General features: G+C 33.9%; 1 protein-coding gene across 3 annotated transcripts in view; it reads left to right on the top strand.

Annotated features, from left to right (window-relative positions):
* Positions 1-18,399, top strand: part of LOC129751576 (alpha-actinin, sarcomeric) — a 47,433-nt gene extending 29,034 nt beyond the window's left edge. Inside the window, exons 1-11 of one of the 3 annotated variants that reach the window (XM_055747168.1) lie at positions 7,283-7,440; positions 7,713-7,921; positions 12,727-12,888; positions 12,954-13,208; positions 13,267-13,420; positions 15,655-15,740; positions 15,888-15,980; positions 16,043-16,572; positions 16,630-17,434; positions 17,498-17,827; positions 17,891-18,399. In XM_055747168.1, coding sequence (XP_055603143.1) covers positions 7,805-7,921; positions 12,727-12,888; positions 12,954-13,208; positions 13,267-13,420; positions 15,655-15,740; positions 15,888-15,980; positions 16,043-16,572; positions 16,630-17,434; positions 17,498-17,827; positions 17,891-18,049 — 2,691 coding nt within the window. In that variant the 5' untranslated portion in view covers positions 7,283-7,440; positions 7,713-7,804 and the 3' untranslated portion in view covers positions 18,050-18,399. Of the gene's footprint in view, positions 1-7,282; positions 7,441-7,712; positions 7,922-12,726; positions 12,889-12,953; positions 13,209-13,266; positions 13,421-13,533; positions 13,620-15,654; positions 15,741-15,887; positions 15,981-16,042; positions 16,573-16,629; positions 17,435-17,497; positions 17,828-17,890 lie in introns of those variants that run through there. The other 2 variants (XM_055747166.1, XM_055747169.1) reach the window with 2 other exon arrangements.
* The last annotated feature ends 211 nt before the right edge of the window (positions 18,400-18,610 follow it).

Raw genomic sequence — 18,610 nt, 5'->3', positions numbered from 1 at the left:
TCTTAATTTAGGATACAAAATAAAGATTGGAAAAAATAGGACAGGTTTTGAAACAGAAAAGAATATTTAGGAAAACAAGAATTAATTTCTTTTGTTAAATTTCCATCAATTTGAGACGGAGTAGCAAAGCACACAAAATTTGTGTTTGAAACCATATTTTGATTTTGTTCGAAACATAAAAACACCATTGTCATTTTTCGGTTTTTCTTGTAATGTTTACTAAATGATAATAATGAAACAATTCATCGAGTCAAGAGGTGGTTTTTGTAACTTTGTTGGGCTTTCTAGAAATATATACCTTTCTTATTAAATGAAGAACTTCTATTCATACCTACTTTTAGGATGCACCAAATGTCTGCCTCTTTTCCATCAATCTATCTGGGAAATTTTAGATCCTGATTAGAGGATACAGATCACGGATTCAGATTAACGATTTTAGATTCAAATTTCTGATTCAGTATTAAAATTTCGAATTTCAGATTTCAAATTTGAAAATCATCCTGATCCCTAAGACTAAGACTAAGATTTCAAATTTCATATTTGGCATTTAGATTTCGATTCAGACTAATGTTCAGATTTTTTTTCATTCAGATTCAAATTTTAGATTCGGTTTCAGTTTCAAATTTTAGCTATAGATTTCCGATAATTGACCAGGATATTAAATTTGCGTTTCTAATTTCGGATTTGAATACCAGATTCTGATTTTCAGAATAGAGATAAGATTCAGAATCTAGATTTCAAATTCAGTTTTGAGGTTCATGCTTAACACATTTCAGAACATTCTGTTTCAGATTCAGATTACCAATTACATTTCAGATTCAAATTGCAGATTCTGATCTGAGATTTCAAGATTTAGATTAAACTTGAGTTTCTGGATTCAGATTTCAAAATCAGTTTACAGATTAAAATTGCAGATTAACACGTTTATCTCCAAGCGTAACCCACTTCAAAACATGTCGTTTTTGAAAAGTCCAAACATCTATACGAAAATGCGTTTTGATTAAAAATTATTACGGATTATTACGGAATCCTTTGCTGTTTTGTAGCCGAAATTTGAAGCCGAAAGATATTTATAGTTGAAGTTATGGCTTTTCAAAGTTTAACATATTTTGTGGTGGGTGACACTTGGCGACGAACGTGTTAAGATTCAGAATTCAGATTCAGATTTCGGATGCGAAATTAAAATTTAGATTCAGATTTTAGATTCAGAATTCAAAATTCAGAATTCAGATTTAGATTCCAGATTTCGGATTTTAGATTTCAGAATACAGATTCAGATTTCATATTTAGATTTTCGATGTCAGATTCAGATTTGACATTCAGATTTAAGATTTAGATTCCAGATTCAGGTTTCAGATTCACATTGTAGATTCTTATTCAGATTTCAGATTTAAGATTTTATATTGAATTTCATGCATATTAATTTTTGAATTAAGTACTGTTTGGGCGTTCAAGTTCCGTTGTGAAACATCTAGGCCAGTGGTTTTCAATGTGGTCCCTACCGCCCCCTTGAGGGCGTTTAGAGCTTCTAAGGGGGCGGTGAGCTCAACTTTGTAATTTGGGGAGCGTTGAAAGGGCTCAGGGGGGCGGTGACATAATTTTTTATTTCACTTTTCCACAAATAACGGAACAAATTAGAAATAAAATGACAACGAGCACGTTCAATGCTCAACAATGAAACGACTCTGAAAACCAAATTATAACAAGGTTTAGGACAAACAATAGCTTAACTCAACAAGACAAACTTAACAACTCACAGAGTTGTTAAGCAAATTTTTGTCTCTGTAAGTCACAATCACAGACAGATTTATTTTTACTGTGACAGATTTCGCATACGATCTGTATATTGATCTGGTTTTATAAATTTATTATGGGTTGTACCAAAAAGCATTAATTTTAGATAACAATGCCTGAAAATCTGTCTCAACACATTGAGAAACACGAAGTAATCTACGCCTAGAAACACGAAAATTCAAAACTCTTTTAACTTGGTTGACTACTCATATCCACCTTAAATCATTGAACTTGAAATGCTTCAATTACAGGTTTTTTTTAAATCGATTCTAGAGGAACTTCGTATTTTTTACATTATTTTCAAACTATACATTTCGAATTCCATGATCGCTGGCGTGGCTAAGCAGATTAAGTTCCACGTCGCCAATGGTTGCTACTCCGTGATTAATCGAGGCCATCAATTTTGCACAAAGTCCAAAAGAATGGTGCTTGGGATTAGTAGCCATTCTCATCGCACAAAACTGATGCTCTCCCTTTTTGATATGATTTATATGATTAATAACGGCGCCGGCCACGTCCTAGTAGTCAATGGGGAAAAAGGAAGGATTGTTAGTAAGATACTATTTAAGTTTAACTAGCAACCTCTCGCTCTTGCACTCCAAAAAAAAAATTGAAATTGTCAGAGCCAGACATAAGCTAGTATCACAAACTATGGAAACCGTCTATACGTCTGCGAAACATATTCAAGTATCCAAGGAAGGGGTTGTGTTAATTGGTGAAAGGTAGAGATCAGGATCCATTTTGGAAAATGGTGCGATCATGAGTTTCCTACACCTCCTATGCTCCTAGACATTTCCTAAGGAAACTCCTATTTCTATGAGGCATTTCATAAACGTCCAGTAAAAATGGATCGAGTAAAATATTGAAGGCAAATCAATAAGATCCAAATTTCTTCCTTGATAAACTAACTCCCCAGCAAACATGAAATCGCATTAAAAATGATAACTCAAGTCATTAAAAACGTTACTGCGAATCGTAATTCCAACTAACGCAAGTAAAATGTCGTAAAAATCGTTACTCGAAGTCGTATTAAATGGTTTAAATCGGATATGATAAAAAGTCCGCCATGTTTGCAGATTTTGAAGACGAATTCGTTCCTGTGCTTTCTCCCGCGTGGGTCAAAAGAGAGAACAGCTTTGTTGTTCTCTTTGCGACCAGCAGTGCAACCAGATTGCTAAAAATCAGATGGTGTATTTGCAAGAATTACCCAATGACAGAGGCAGCAAATATTGTCGCTGGCAACAGTTCGCATGCGTTGAGAGAAAAAACTTGTGCTCTCTTGCAATCTTTCAGTATGTATGAATATGGTGTCGAAATCGTATACTCTTATCGCTTTAGCCAGAAGTTGAAAATTTGTATGTATATTGCCTCCACTTTGGTAGGTAAATGCTGTTTTTTCGTGTTTTATACGATCATTCTATAATGTATATGAAACGTATAACAAAGTTGTTGAGAAATATACCTACAAAAATGTTTGCTGGGTCTTTTTCCTAAACGTGATCCCTGTTGAAGCAAAGAGTTTGCGAAAGGGCTTTAATGGTTGAAGACAGAAAGCAACTTAAAATGACACAAATTTTTCCAAATTGTTTTTCTATGAATATTGCCTTTTTGAAAACTCTTTGAATCTTTACTCTCTGTTGCCTCACATTTTAAATTATCAAAAATGTTTGGTATAAAATTCCAAAATGTTAAAGATTTTCCATTGAATTTTTTATCAGTCAAACAAATGTTTCAAAAAGGTTAAGTTTATTTGTAACAAATTCTATCAGAAATAATAAAAACATGATAAAGAAAACTAATTTCAGTGTATCCCTAGATTTGCTGTTTATAATCATGCACTATTTGATTTTAAAACTTTAAACGAAAGTATTTTTGAATGGATTCTTTCATAATTAATTTATTTTCGAAAGGTTATCTTATCAATTGATATGTATTTCATTTAGCATTATTTCTGCAATGGAAATTTTTGAAAACAAGTTGTCTCTCACCAGAAATTAATGAAACCTTTTATTTTCTATTTTTGCACTCTCACGGTTTCCTTGTCAATCGTCTACATTAATTAAGAGGTAGGAAACAATGACAAGATGAGTCTAATATATTTTAGAATTATATATTTTCTTGAAATGTTCATGTAACCCTTTTGAACTCATTTTTCAAGAAAAAGAAACATTAAAATAAAGAATGACTGATTTCATAATAACTTTCCTATAATCTACAACAAGCTATAAACCATTTAAAAAAATGTTTTAGTGCACACTGAAATTGACAAAATTTTTCATGGTTTGAGTTGAAAACTTTCAAAATTTTCCAAATCCAAATTTCAAACTTCTAAAGTTTCATTTATTCTATTCACAAATATGAAAAGTCAAAATTTTCAATTGCTTTTTGAATAAAAAAATATATTAGTTACAATAATTTTTCAAATCTGTATTTTTAGAAAAATCTTCAAAAAAAATAAATCCAGATTAAATTGGAAATTTTCAGTACACTAATTGACACATTTTTAATTTCTGAAGTTTCTAATACATCAAATTTCTGAATTTTGAAATTTTCAGGTTATCTATTCAAGTTTTCAAAATTCCAAATAATTCCATAGTTTACAAAAATTTAGAGTTTCATCTTTTAAATTCTTTACTATCAACATCTTTAAAATTCAATTTTCAAAATATATTCAAGTATCTAACACTTCCAAATTTTCATGCTTTCCCCAACCTGAAATGATAAAATATTCCAGTTTTCAATTTATAATTTTCTATAAATATTTCTTATCCAAATAAAAATTAGGAAAATTTACCTGTAGTAAAGTTTTAAAATGAAGACTTCAATAAATTATCATTTTTTTATGTTTCCTGCCTGATATATTAAAATCTATTTTTTTTATTGTTATCTTTTCTTTTGAACCGCACACTGGTATTTTCGTATTCAATTAAGTTAGCTGGAAAATTGCAAATGAAAATATTATTAAAAATAATATATTGTATTACTGCTCGCTGGTTGCTTATTTGAAATCTTTCAATTTCACTGTTTTCCCGAATAAAATCGTTATTTAAATAAATCGCGAAACTAGAACTTCTATCAACGAATTGCAATTATAACACATGAAAAGCCGGGATGAAGATAGTTTGGAATAAAAAACAATGTCCAAATCCATCCATCCAAATCCAATGTGACCAAAACGTTCTTTTATCTTTCCCTTCGAGTTGGCTCTCAGTTCACTTTGATGCAAGGCATTTTGGCTATTTCTACTGCCTTTAACATTTTCAATCAAATCTTTAAAAATTGGAAAAATGCCCTGATTTTCATAGGGTAGGTAGTTTAACATGTTTTGCATCCGTTACAATAGATAACTTAATTTTTTTTCAACTTCGCCTTCAGTTCGGTCTGGTCGAATCCTGCTCGAATATGCTTATTCTCTATTTAATTTTGTTATATCATTTTGAGGGCAAATTTAAAATCAGGAACGAATGATGTAAATGAACTATCTGTAGTAACTATCTCTCTCTCGAACTAATTATTAAGTTTCCAAATAGTTTCCTGTTTTCCGGCGATCTTACGCCGTTATTATAAAAAAAGGGTTATTGAGAACGCGATTTTCAAAAAAGAAACTGAAAAACTACTGACTACATCTGCTGTTGGAAGGCTACATAAAAAGATACAAACAGTTGCACTTCATCGAGCAAAAATATGCCACAGAAAAGTAATAAAAATAAATATGTACTTAGCTCCGGTATTTTCACTGCTGAATCAAAGTTTCTCCAACAACCACCGGAATCAGCCAAGAAACCAGCTTAAGCATCGATTTCCTAAAATTCAGAGGGTCCTTTTGGCTCCCTTATCGGTCGTTCCATTATTGGTATCACAACTGGGTTCTTCCGTACCGAAATAACGTTTTACACTTGATTTTTAATAAACTTTGAAACTTTTTCACAAGCTTGAAATTGAGAGCTTGAAAAAAAACACGTCAGTTTCCAGTCGCAGACTACTAAGATCTCCCACAAAAATTCAAAACTCTTTTTCTCAAAAACTCGTTGGACCGAATTTTTCAAATTTAGTATTTTTAAGTTACCGAAAGTATTCTGTTCAATTTTGTAAACAGAGTTTCATTATTAAATTTATAACATTTGCGTTATGCTTCTAAGAGTAGCACATTCAATGCAAGCCAAAAAAAGAGTAATCTTGTATTTGGTCCGCAATGTGTTAAAAAAATGACAAAAAAAATCTTTCGAATAGAGTCTGTGTAAAAGGCGTCACAGATTTGGTCAAAGATTTTTTGAATGATAAAAAGAATGCTAACAAGCAAAATGAACTTTTATTTTAAGTTCTGATTTGTTGATCTTAATTAAAAACGATTTGAAAAAAATGGAAATGAATCAATTTATCATGACTAAACATCAAAAGTTACAAGATTTTCACTAAAGTGTCGGAGTTAAGTTGTTGAAACCTGTGTTAAACTGTAATAAATGAAAGTTTGAAATTTATTTTATCAAGAAATAATACTTTGTGTTATACTTTTTATGCTATTTTACCGAATTAACAGTAAATATCTTGTGAATAGTAAAAGGCAAATTTGTTTAGTAAATAATTCTGTTACCAAAATTTAGATTGGCGATATGTTATTAGATAAGTTTTTTCGTTTTCAAGTATTTGTCCCGGAAAAAAAAATATTTTTTAAAATTCAGTTTTGGGGTTTGAAGCAATTGAACTGAATTTTGAGTTTTGCCTTGCTACAATTAATGGTTATGTGTAGGCTATCCGGTTTTCTCAAGTCAATTATGTATAACAATTTTTGAATGTGCATCATTCAACGTTTCAAATTGAACCACAAAAAACAACAGTTTTCTTTTAAATTCGCTAAGGGGTGCGTTGAGCTCGAAAATTTTGCAAAAGGGGACGGTGAAGCAAAAAAGTTTGAAAACCACTGATCAGGCTATAATCAACATTTAATAATCGAATTCTTTAAACAGTCCTGTTCGTCAATGTGTGAAAGTCACATCAAACGAATGAACTTTTTCTATTGCAGTGAAAATATACGGCCTTATTCAATCTGTATTGTTATTGCTATCTTCTTTCCACGAATCTCGAATGCATATCTTGATTTTATAGAATTTATTAGTACATCTCCTCTTTTAAGCCTTAGAAGAAAATAATTCAATTTAGCGCTACAAATATATTAATACGATAAAAACGGCAGACACTCATGTGGGTAAAGCGATGTACTTTAATAGTTTTTCTTCATTTTTATCATCTCAAATGACTATGACTGAGGTATAGCAAGGGGAAAAAAATATCGCCAAAAAAATAACCTTGAAATAGGGAGTATGTGCAAGGACTCGCTTTTTTTCACACAACATTGGGATTGGAAGACGTGAAATTTTGTCAAAATATTAGGATTAAAAATAACGTGGTGGATATTCATCTGCATACTTATATTCATGCTGTTACTGAAGAATATGATGTTGTAGATCTCATTCGTGTGTGACGCCAACCATCTTTCGCGTAGCAATGTTTTGGTAGACGAATGCGCAGTCAGCTTTTCACGAATCTAGAGTGAAAAAATAGCCACGATGCGCGAACTGACAATTTTCCATTAGTTTTGAGTTTGCTACCAACGCGAGCGGTTCACGCGATAGTTTATTTAAAGAGAACGTAATATTGTTTCCATATTTGTATTAATAGTTATAATAACAAAAGTGCATTTATAATATCCAGTTCTTAGTGAGGCGGGCTTATATGCTAATATAAATACAAATTTGGTTGGAGTGCTTAGAACTTGTTTTTGCTGCTATTACTTGCTGAAGTTTTTGAAGCAATCCGCATTTTATCTTACATAACGTTTTTATTTAAATAGTAGAGAATGAAGGTTTTAATTGAGTCGTTTTTTTTCTTTTTTCCTACAAATAATGTGTGACTTGTAAAAGGTGCGGCAGGCCAGTTTCGATTTTACTGTATCGAGCGTGGATTTGTAAGCGCCAACAATCGATCAAATTATTCTCAGGAATAAGTCGAAAGTATGATCGAAAACGGTGATTATGCCGGCCAGTACGGCGAAGAAAGTTACATGGAGCAAGAAGAGGAGTGGGAGCGCGAAGGTCTGCTCGATCCTGCCTGGGAAAAACAGCAAAAAAAGGTGAGTGTAAATTTGACTTCCCATTTACTTTTTTTTAACGGCACCACACACATTTTTCATAGCCGCTACTCTCAATGTCATTGGTGCTCGGGTGTGCAAGTGTTTGAATTTTTGTCAATTTTCTACTTGAGATCAACAGGTTTCGAGAAGATTATGAAGTAGAAATATCTTGCACTAGCCAGGTCTATATATCCCCCATTCGGTTTCTGAATGGTGAATCATCGTCTGTAAACATCCGTTCTTATGAACCGTCCGAATGCCGTACGAAAATATTCCAATGTATTTAAAGTAAACAAGTTGTTAAGTCCCTTTTAATAGCAACTACATACCATACAGCACAACCATGAGACGACTCGAGGATGAATCAATGTGATATTTTTAAAAATAAAAATATGGTGTTCGATATGGCATAATGGTAAATATTTTCAGGTTTTTTTTTCGGTGTATAAATATATAAGTAGATCACGGCTGTTGGCCCTAACCAAACTATTTAAACGGTGCCTTGGGCGGTAGAAGAGTGACGCAGTCTCCTGTCTTATGTTTATACTGACTGCTGCCTGCGTTTGTGTGCAATCTTAAGGTCTTCACTAGGGATTTCTTGTAGAAAAGCCTCAGTTGCAAATCGCTTTCGCCGATATTGCCAAAAGTAATTCTTTTCTTCGTATTGAACTATCGAAAGCAAATGTAACCAACCAACATTCAAGGTTCATATTATCCGTATGTATGTAACGGTGAATATGGCACAATTTTGCTATTCGAACGGATTCAAAAGAGGGAAATCTAAATTTAGCTATGCATATGTGGAGAATATACCGAAATATTAGCGCTTATGTGTTTTTCTTTCTCGAACATATGTAGGAGGAAAATGTGTACAATACAGCTGGCATATCAAGTATAACTATAAATAAATTTTGCCTGTCTCTATTTATACCATTTCCCAACACTTTGTTTTTCAGAAGAAATTCTCTTCCATTGCGTTTCATGAAGTGGAAACTCAGTGATTGCCGAATGAAATGATTTGACTTTTTTTGTTGAGAAAAATAAAATCCTGCAACCGTTACGAGATTGGTTTGGCTTTTCTCCTAAATGTAACCCACGTTTTAATAATTCCTGACCTACTATAAAACTTGTCGTGGCCATTTTTCGAATTCTTATTCTGTCATTTTGTATGACGAACTATCCCTTTGATAGGTAGAGAGGCTTCCAAGAGCAAGGTGGTTTTCTTTTATAAAAAAAGAGCATAATCAACCTTGAAAAATTGTCATCATATAGATATGTATGTGAAAAATATCGGCTGAAATCGTCAAACAAGGCGTATGAATGGGGGTAATTCATATCATATCTAAAAAAAGATTGCGAAAAAAGTTCAAACGTTCTGAATCTAAAAAAAGACACCGCGTAAAATTTCAAACTTTCTGAGCATTCGGCAATGGAGGGCTGGAAAAGACTGATATTCATTTTTGTATTCAACGATCAATTCAGGATCTCTTTTCGAAATTTGTAATATGCTTCTGGAGCTCAAATTTTGAATGCCATTATGAGATTATGCGTTCTGATTCTGTTTACAGATTCTCAATTTATATTCTAGATTCAAGATTCTGAGTCTATAATGTAATACATGTTCTTACTATGAATTTTAATTCAGAATTCCGTAGAGGTGGATGAACTTTGTAGTTTTGTGTCTATTATCGAAGAACCAAACAATCAATTCTGAATACTACCACGAAAGTCTGATTCTGAACTTTCTGCATCCTGATTGCATATTATGATGTTTAATGTTGATGCTTAATTGTTGATTCAAACTCTGAATTCTGAATTTGAATGTTAATTCTGAACAGCGATTTTTTTATATTTTTACACAAAATTTGCAACCTGAAGAAGCAGAAAGCGAAATAAAATTTTTGATGAAATACTGTATTCAGAATTTAGATTTTTAGTGCGCACCTGAACTGAACGCTCGGAATGTTCGAATAAATTTAAATAACAAAGCTTAAACCAGAATCCAGAAATAAAAATTCAATACTAGAATTTAGAATTCACAACTTGAATTCAAAATTCAATACATACTAAAATTCAGAAGTCATTATTAAGAATTCTGAATGTATTTGAAAATTCAGAATAAAATTATAAGAATTCAGAATGAGAATTCAAGATTAGATTCAGTATTCTGCATTAAGAAGAAGTAATCGAGAATCAAAAGTCGAGAATTAGAGTTAGGGCTCAGAAATTAAATCTCGAATCAGAATTCGTAGTCAGTTATCATCCAAAAAATGGGCTTACCTTGAAACCACCTGTTTAACACAATGCGAACCAAATACGAAATACCTCGTTTTTTTGGGGCTAGTGAGCTACTCTAAGAAGCTTAATTCAAATGTTGTGAATGTAATTATTAAACGTTATTCAATAAAATTAAACATAACCATATTAAATTTGTAGGATATGTTCCAGTTGTTTCGAAGAAATAGAAAGTCTTAATTTTGGATGGAAAAGTACACTCAATACTATCAAATGTATGCATTTTCATGGTTGGACTTCTTCTTCAACTGTTTTAATTTACATACATACAATCTCAAAGCATAACGATTTCAGCTATGATTTTCGTGTTTGAAAGTAGCCCTTAACACAGGCTTCGAATTCGCTTTTTATGAATCTCTCATATCAGATTCTGTAAAACCTGCCTAATTGGATACGAACTTCGAACTTTTTTTGTTGTTTTTCTGAATACTTTGAACATTCAAAGGTTTTTTTTTCATATAATTAAAAAAAGCTTAAGTTTATAGCTTTTGCACTATATTTGTATTTCCTAGAATTAAGCCATTTAATAAATGTGTGCATGATATTCGAGCTGTTCGGGCTCGCCTCAACGTTTATGATGAATAAACATGGATGTATGTGTAGCTGATTCAGCAAAAGTGAATAGTTTTTTCTTTGTTTCGACCTCTAAAATTCTTCAATCCTTCAAAAACTTTCTACTCATGGTTTCCACATCCTTATAAATCTCCTTTTTAAATATTTAGGTAGGTACGGTAGGGTAAAAGTACGACCTTAATGCTATCCTATTTTTAGAAAATGTTGCAGTTGTTTTTCTAAAAAACCCAGAACAGCATTTGATTCCTTATACTTTAATGTTTCTTCTGAAAAATTACGAAAATAATCCATCGATGCATTTGATAGCAGTAGTGAAAATGCTTAACCGCTATCGAAACGTACACTTACCCCATCTCTGGGGTAAAAGTCCGTTTAGATTTACTACAGTAGATGAGTAGACCCTGTATATCATTCGTACTTCTATCCCATTTGCAGTTCGTACTTTTGCCCCTTCAAGGTTTTTTGTGATTTACAGTTTATTGTGCAAAGCAGAGACATGAAAATCTTTCTTCGGCATTTAATAATGGTTGGAAACAACTAAACAGACACATTTACACTTTCATTGAAAGCCAGAATTTTGATTACTCAAACATGTTTAACGTTAAATATTACATCATTTATGCAAAAAAGATACTCTACTTCATTTTTGGAGAGGTCTTGGTAGGCTGTGGCCGTCTATGACGGTAGTGTTTTTTTTTTGGGCTGGCAAATTTTCAAGAATCTTGAACCATAAATTAAAAAGTTTAATTTGTGCCTAATAGTTATGAAATGTGAAGATGAAGAGGATTTGAAAAGCCGATGAGTTCATCACGGACAACACGCTAAGAAGGGTTTGAAGTCACTGTCGGCACAGGATGGATTTTGGTGAGATTGTTTTATGTTGAAACTTTTCAATCCTATGTGCCAAGTACGATTTCTTCAATTGTACCCTTCCAGATCCCTTCTGAAACAGCTTTCTGGGTCGTATGAGTTCTCTGCACCTAAAGAGTTTGTTTTGCTGTTTCAGATCTTCCCCACCATGATTACAGATAAAAAACGTATAAAGCCTGCTACTTTCAAACACGAAAATCATAGCTGAAATCGTTATGCTTTGTGATTCTGAGTACATTAAAAGAGTTGAAGAATAAGTACAATAATGAAAATATTGATTTATGATTAAAAAAACCTCAACAACTACTCAGAAGACCAAACGTCCAATGGAATGATTTTTTTCTTTTGTTTTCAAGGGCGCTTATTTTTGTGGTTAACGAGTTTCCCACGTTTAAACTCCGATAAATAGTCTCGCGTTAATTTTGCTAATTTCAGCGAATTTTTAGATCGTGTTCTCCATATTAAGGTCTTCAGAAGCTCGAACTGAAAACAATTGACAGTTTGGAAGAAAATAAATATAGGTGCCACATAAATCATTTTATACTTTCCTAGTTACCTACTTTAAGTTTTTAGTTTGAACGTTTTACACACACAATTTCATAACATAATTTATTCCGCTGACAAGTGCATTGCTTTCGCTATGCATGTCTTTTTTAATTCATGTTGTAGATGAAAGCCTATAAGCGTATTTCCCGTAAATATCTAAATATTTCAAGAATTCGATGATTCAGAATTAAATACACTTATTAGAAATTTGTAGGATAATTCAATAGAATAAGTAAAAAAGAAGTTGATTTTCTCAAGTACTCAAGATTAAAAACTTATTAGGTCACCACTGTTTTCCACAAATCGATTATGTTCGACAGAAATTTCAGTGTGTTGACTTGAATTTAGACCATACAATCAATAAATATGTAAATGGATCAAATTTAACAATAAACTGTTCTTGCTTTTCAATATAAAACAAAGATGAATTATGCAAAAGGTTTCACCCAAACACCTTTCTCTCGATCTATTTTGAATGTGAATCTATCGATTTCACTACATTTTTTTCTAAACTATTGCAGACTTTCACCGCTTGGTGCAACAGCCACTTACGAAAAGCTGGCACTTCGATCGAGAATATCGAAGACGACTTTCGCAATGGGTTGAAGCTTATGTTGCTACTGGAAGTTATATCCGGAGAAACTTTGCCAAAGCCTGACCGTGGCAAGATGCGATTCCACAAAGTAAGTAGTAAATTGTACGGACAAATTTGGTTTGATTACGTTTTACTGTATGAACTATTTTGCAGATCGCTAACGTGAACAAAGCGTTAGATTTTATCGCATCTAAAGGAGTTAAGCTGGTTTCCATAGGAGCAGAGGAAATCGTTGATGGTAATCTCAAAATGACACTGGGTATGATTTGGACCATCATTCTTCGATTCGCCATCCAGGACATCTCGGTGGAAGAAATGACTGCCAAGGAAGGTTTGTTACTGTGGTGTCAGCGCAAGACAGCACCTTATAAGAACGTTAATGTTCAGAACTTCCATCTCAGTTTCAAGGTTAGATCTCAACGAATTTCAAAATGAGACACATTTAAAAGTCTAGTTTTAATTTCAGGATGGTCTCGCGTTCTGTGCTTTGATCCACCGTCACAGACCTGATCTTATCGACTATTCCAAGCTTTCCAAAGACAATCCTCTTGAAAATCTGAACACGGCATTTGACGTTGCAGAGAAATTCTTGGATATCCCACGAATGTTGGATCCCGATGGTAAGTTACTGTTTGTAAAACTGGACTTTAATAAAAATAGTTCTAAACTTGTATATCTCAAGTTAGGGTGGTTAAATGGAGATAAAAAAACGTTTCGTATACTTTTTATTTAGATTTAATCAACACACCAAAACCAGATGAACGTGCCATCATGACTTATGTGTCGTGTTATTACCACGCTTTCCAAGGAGCTCAGCAGGTTCGAAACTGCTAACAGTTTGTTTGTTTTGGATTGATTAATACTCATTTAAATACTATTCCAATCGAATCGTTTTCATAAAACAAATGAAATAATGAAAGATAAATCACACAAGCAGCTGTGAGATTATTGTTGTTGTTTGAAATTTTATTAACATTTGTGTGCTAAAATGACCATGCATATATAAAACAGTTTTTACATTAACATAAATGCGAGATGTAATATTTTCTCTACATATTGTTATGACAACAGCTTCCGATTACAAGATACCGGCTTAAGTTTCTATGCTTTCTAAAATAGGAAGTGTGGTCGTCAAATAAATGTAACATGTTTTTTTATGACTGATGACTTCATAAAACAATCAGATATAGATTGATTAAGACTGTTCAGTCATTTTTTTTTATTCCATAAAAAGTCCATTTGAAACTGATGTTTGATACTGATATTTGAAGCTTATAATGCAAGAGGTACTTACTGTTGTTGAAAAAAATTAATTTAGGTAGTTATTGTACATATCTATTGCGAATGATTTAACAGTTCTTAGGTATTAGTATTGAATAACTTTATGATGTCTTCGATTTTTATTAATCTCCATTCCTCACACTGATAAGTGTGTTAATTTGACACAATTAGAAGTTTTATGGTTTGAACTGTAACTGAATGTTTACTACTTCAGAATAGATTTAATTTTTCATCATAACATTTTTATAGACGCGGCGAGCTAAAAATCGCCTGTTTTTCCTTGTTCTTTCCTTGTACTAAAAAGGACATCACGTTTCACCGATAAGGCCGATAAATTAAGTAACAAAAATCATTTTATAGTTTTTTTTTGTTTTGGTATTTTGCACCATGGGTTTCGTTTAAGAGATCTGGAAAGCATTATCAGTGGACGCTGTATTGTGCTGCCAAAAATGTCGAGTGCGTCGCGTCTGATTTTTAGTACTCAACGACAGATGACGGGACGCGACGTCCGACGCCGATGTGCTTATGTGCTGGGCCTGAAATAAATAAAAATCAATTGATAAGCACTCTTTGGAAACAAATTCTGATATAGGTTTAAGAAACATCTAATCTAAGCCTGTAACTAATGGTTTTGACATGTTTCATGGTCCCTGGAATTCGGTAAATCTGCAAGGCAAAGCATGAATTCAGGGTTGCTTGCATGCAATATTCCATGTCCAAAAATAACTTCCAATATGAGACTATGCCCTATGGGAGTTATTAAGCATACACTAGCGACATCATGTCCTCCATAGTAGAGTTTAGATTAGTTAGAAAACTTTTGGGAACGGCCATACATTTTCTCCTAACTACAAAACGTCAAACATTTACGTGGCATCGCGGATTGGTGTTAATTTGTCATACCGTTCTTTTATTTTCGAGAATTTATCACCGTGGTCATTCTACCCAACTATGTTGTTCTAAGGTTTGGTAATAAATGGGACGGTTTTGTTGGCTAATCTAGTTGCTTGAAACATTTGTTCTAAAATAATTAAAGCCCGTGGATTTTAATGAATGGTTAGGAACTTTACCGATTCTGAATTCTACTGTTTAATGATTTATCGAAGCTGTTTAAGGATATGTTTCTACCATTACAGCCGATACTGAATGCGATGGAGAAGGAATGCTTATCGTTTATGTGATAGTTTTCCGAGGCTACGGGATGGATTGAACACCTTGTGAGGAGTAAAATTTGTGTGCCGTTTCAGAATGTACATATGGCAGTCATATTTGTTTGAGAACTGATCGAAACAATAATTTTCTTCAATTGAATTGATAAAATCTTTAACGTATGTATGAGCGTGTTCTACATCAAATGGCCAACAACTGTATCCGAGAAAAATGCTTTCGAATGGTTAAGAGAAAGCTAGGTCTTCGGCGTTTCGTTCAAATAATTAAATAAAGAGCCTTCGATTTTGTATATGATCAGTACAAGCTGTACGATAGATAAATATTCATAATGTATCTTCATGTTAATTACTGAGTTTCGCTTTCTCATTGTGTGTGTTTTTGCTTTCGCTAATCATTCCTGTAGATCTGCAGAATACCGCAATGCCAGATGAACGGGCTGTTATGACCTATGTGTCATCATACTATCATTGCTTCAGTGGCGCTCAAAAGGTCGGTTGATTTGTACTAACACTTCGTTAAATGATAAGTAATGAGCGGTTTTTATGCAGAATTAAGTATTTTCAGTTATTTTTTGTATGGAATTTTGTACAAATAATTGAATGTATATTTTATATTTAAAACTCAATTTTCAAACAGGCTGAAACCGCCGCTAATCGCATTTGCAAAGTGCTGAAGGTGAACCAAGAAAATGAAAGGCTCATGGAAGAATACGAACGATTGGCTAGTGATGTATGTATTAAATAGACTATATTTCAGTTATGAATGTAAACACCAGATTGCTCCTATTCTAGCTTCTTGAATGGATTCGCCGCACTATGCCTTGGCTGAATTCCAGGCAATCCGATAGTACTCTTGCGGGGGTGCAGAAAAAATTGGAAGAATATCGAACCTACAGACGCAAGCACAAGCCCCCACGTGTAGAGCAGAAGGCGAAACTTGAAACGAATTTCAACACATTGCAAACCAAGTTGCGTCTCTCAAACCGCCCTGCGTATATGCCAACGGAAGGAAAGATGGTATCAGATATAACTAATGCATGGAAAGGTTTAGAACATGCAGAAAAAGCTTTCGAAGAATGGTTATTGGCCGAAACCATGCGCCTCGAGCGTTTGGAGCATTTGGCTCAAAAGTTCAAGCACAAAGCCGACACACATGAGGATTGGACTAAGGGCAAGGAAGAAATGCTGCAATCTCAAGATTATCGCAACTGCAAACTCAATGAAGTTAAAGCATTGAAGAAGAAGCATGAAGCATTCGAATCCGATTTGGCTGCGCATCAGGATCGTGTGGAACAAATTGCTGCTATTGCTCAAGAACTAAAGTAAAAGTTTTAATATTCTATGTTGTTGTAATAATTAACACTCAAATTCTTTTTTAGTACACTTGAATATCACGATTGTGCATCGGTAAACGCACGCTGCCAGCGTATCTGCGATCAGTGGGATCGTCTTGGAGCGCTTACCCAGCATCGCCGTCAAGGATTAGACGAAGCTGAACGTATTTTGGAGAAGATTGATCTCCTACATTTAGAATTTGCTAAACGTGCAGCACCATTCAACAATTGGTTGGATGGAGCTCGTGAAGATTTGGTTGATATGTTCATTGTGCACACTATGGAAGAAATTCAAGGACTCATTCAAGCCCACGATCAGTTCAAGGCAACTTTGGGTGAAGCTGATAAGGAGTTCAATGTAATTGTTGGACTCGTGCGAGATGCTGAAGCCATTGTTAAGCAGGAACAAGTGCCAGGAGGCCTTGTTAATCCTTATACTACATTGACAGCTGACACCATCAGTAGGAAGTGGTCTGAAGTGCGAGCATTAGTTCCACAGCGCGACCAGACGCTGGCTAACGAATTACGTAAACAGCAAAACAACGAAATGCTGCGTCGTCAATTCGCTGAGAAGGCTAATGCCGTTGGACCATGGATTGAAAGGCAGATGGACGCAGTTACAGCTATTGGCATGGGTATTTCCGGTTCACTAGAAGAGCAGCTTCATCGTCTTAAGGAATACGAACAAGCGGTGTATGCGTATAAACCAAGCATTGAAGAATTGGAGAAAATACATCAAGCCGTGCAAGAGTCGATGATCTTCGAAAATAGGTATACACATTATACAATGGAAACACTGCGCGTTGGCTGGGAGCAACTGCTAACGTCCATCAACAGAAATATCAATGAAGTACTTGCACATTTTTTTTATTATAAAATGGTTTTACTTCACATTTTTGTCTTTTTTTTCTAGGTTGAAAACCAAATTCTTACACGTGATTCTAAGGGAATTACGCAAGAACAGTTGACCGAGTTCAGATCGAGCTTCAATCATTTCGATAAGAACCGTTCTGGTCGCTTGGCGCCTGAAGAATTCAAGTCTTGTTTAGTTTCGCTTGGATATTCTATTGGAAAGGATAAACAAGGAGAAATGGACTTCCAGCGTATACTGGCAGTAGTAGATCCCAACAACTCTGGCTACGTTCAGTTCGATGCCTTCCTTGACTTTATGACAAGAGAAAGCACTGACACTGACACAGCTGAGCAAGTTATCGATTCATTCAGGATTTTGGCTTCCGATAAGGTAAAACACTTACTTATAATAACCTTTAAATTATCAATACTATCATCGTAATCCTTGTTATAGCCATACATTTTGCCGGATGAACTACGCCGCGAACTTCCTCCAGATCAGGCTGAATACTGCATCCAAAGGATGCCACCTTACAAGGGACCAAATGCAGTTCCTGGAGCCCTGGACTACATGTCATTCAGTACCGCATTGTATGGTGAAAGTGATTTGTAATAGCTTTACTTTCATCAGTGGGACTCTAACAATAAAAATGTGTAAGAAAAATCCATCACATGTTACATGCCATATATTGTGTTTCTAAATAGTACGGTACCACTCCAGAGCGTATAAGGAGAGAGCAAATTCATTTTATAACAATGTGAGCCTAAAATCCCCTTTTGATTCAAGAAATTTTATTAATGACATTTTTGTCATGAATAATATTTACAAATTCCCATATATGTGGTTAACAAACAATGCCATAAATTATTGATTGAAAATCAAGAGGGAGGGAGAGAGGACAATGCTACGATACGTGTGAAAACGAATTTCAATTTGGATAATATATTTAAATTTCTAATGAAGTTTTTTTTTTAATTTATTTTTCGATGACATAGTTTTAATCGAATAAGTTTAGAGCGATGTTTAACTGATATCACATATGAGGTCCTTAGAGTTAAAGGGGTACTAAAGGTAATAATGACAAGAATTTTAAACTAATAATGTGATTATTGCCATATCCGCCGGAAAATTGACGCGGGACCGTAAATTAAGTAAGTACCTAAGCAATAATGC

The sequence above is a fragment of the Uranotaenia lowii genome, chromosome 3 (genome assembly GCF_029784155.1).
Source record: "Uranotaenia lowii strain MFRU-FL chromosome 3, ASM2978415v1, whole genome shotgun sequence".
In the NCBI taxonomy this organism is placed as follows: Eukaryota; Metazoa; Arthropoda; class Insecta; order Diptera; family Culicidae; genus Uranotaenia; species Uranotaenia lowii.
Note: the sequence above shows the minus strand (reverse complement) of the source record. Positions and strands in the feature narration are given on the sequence as shown.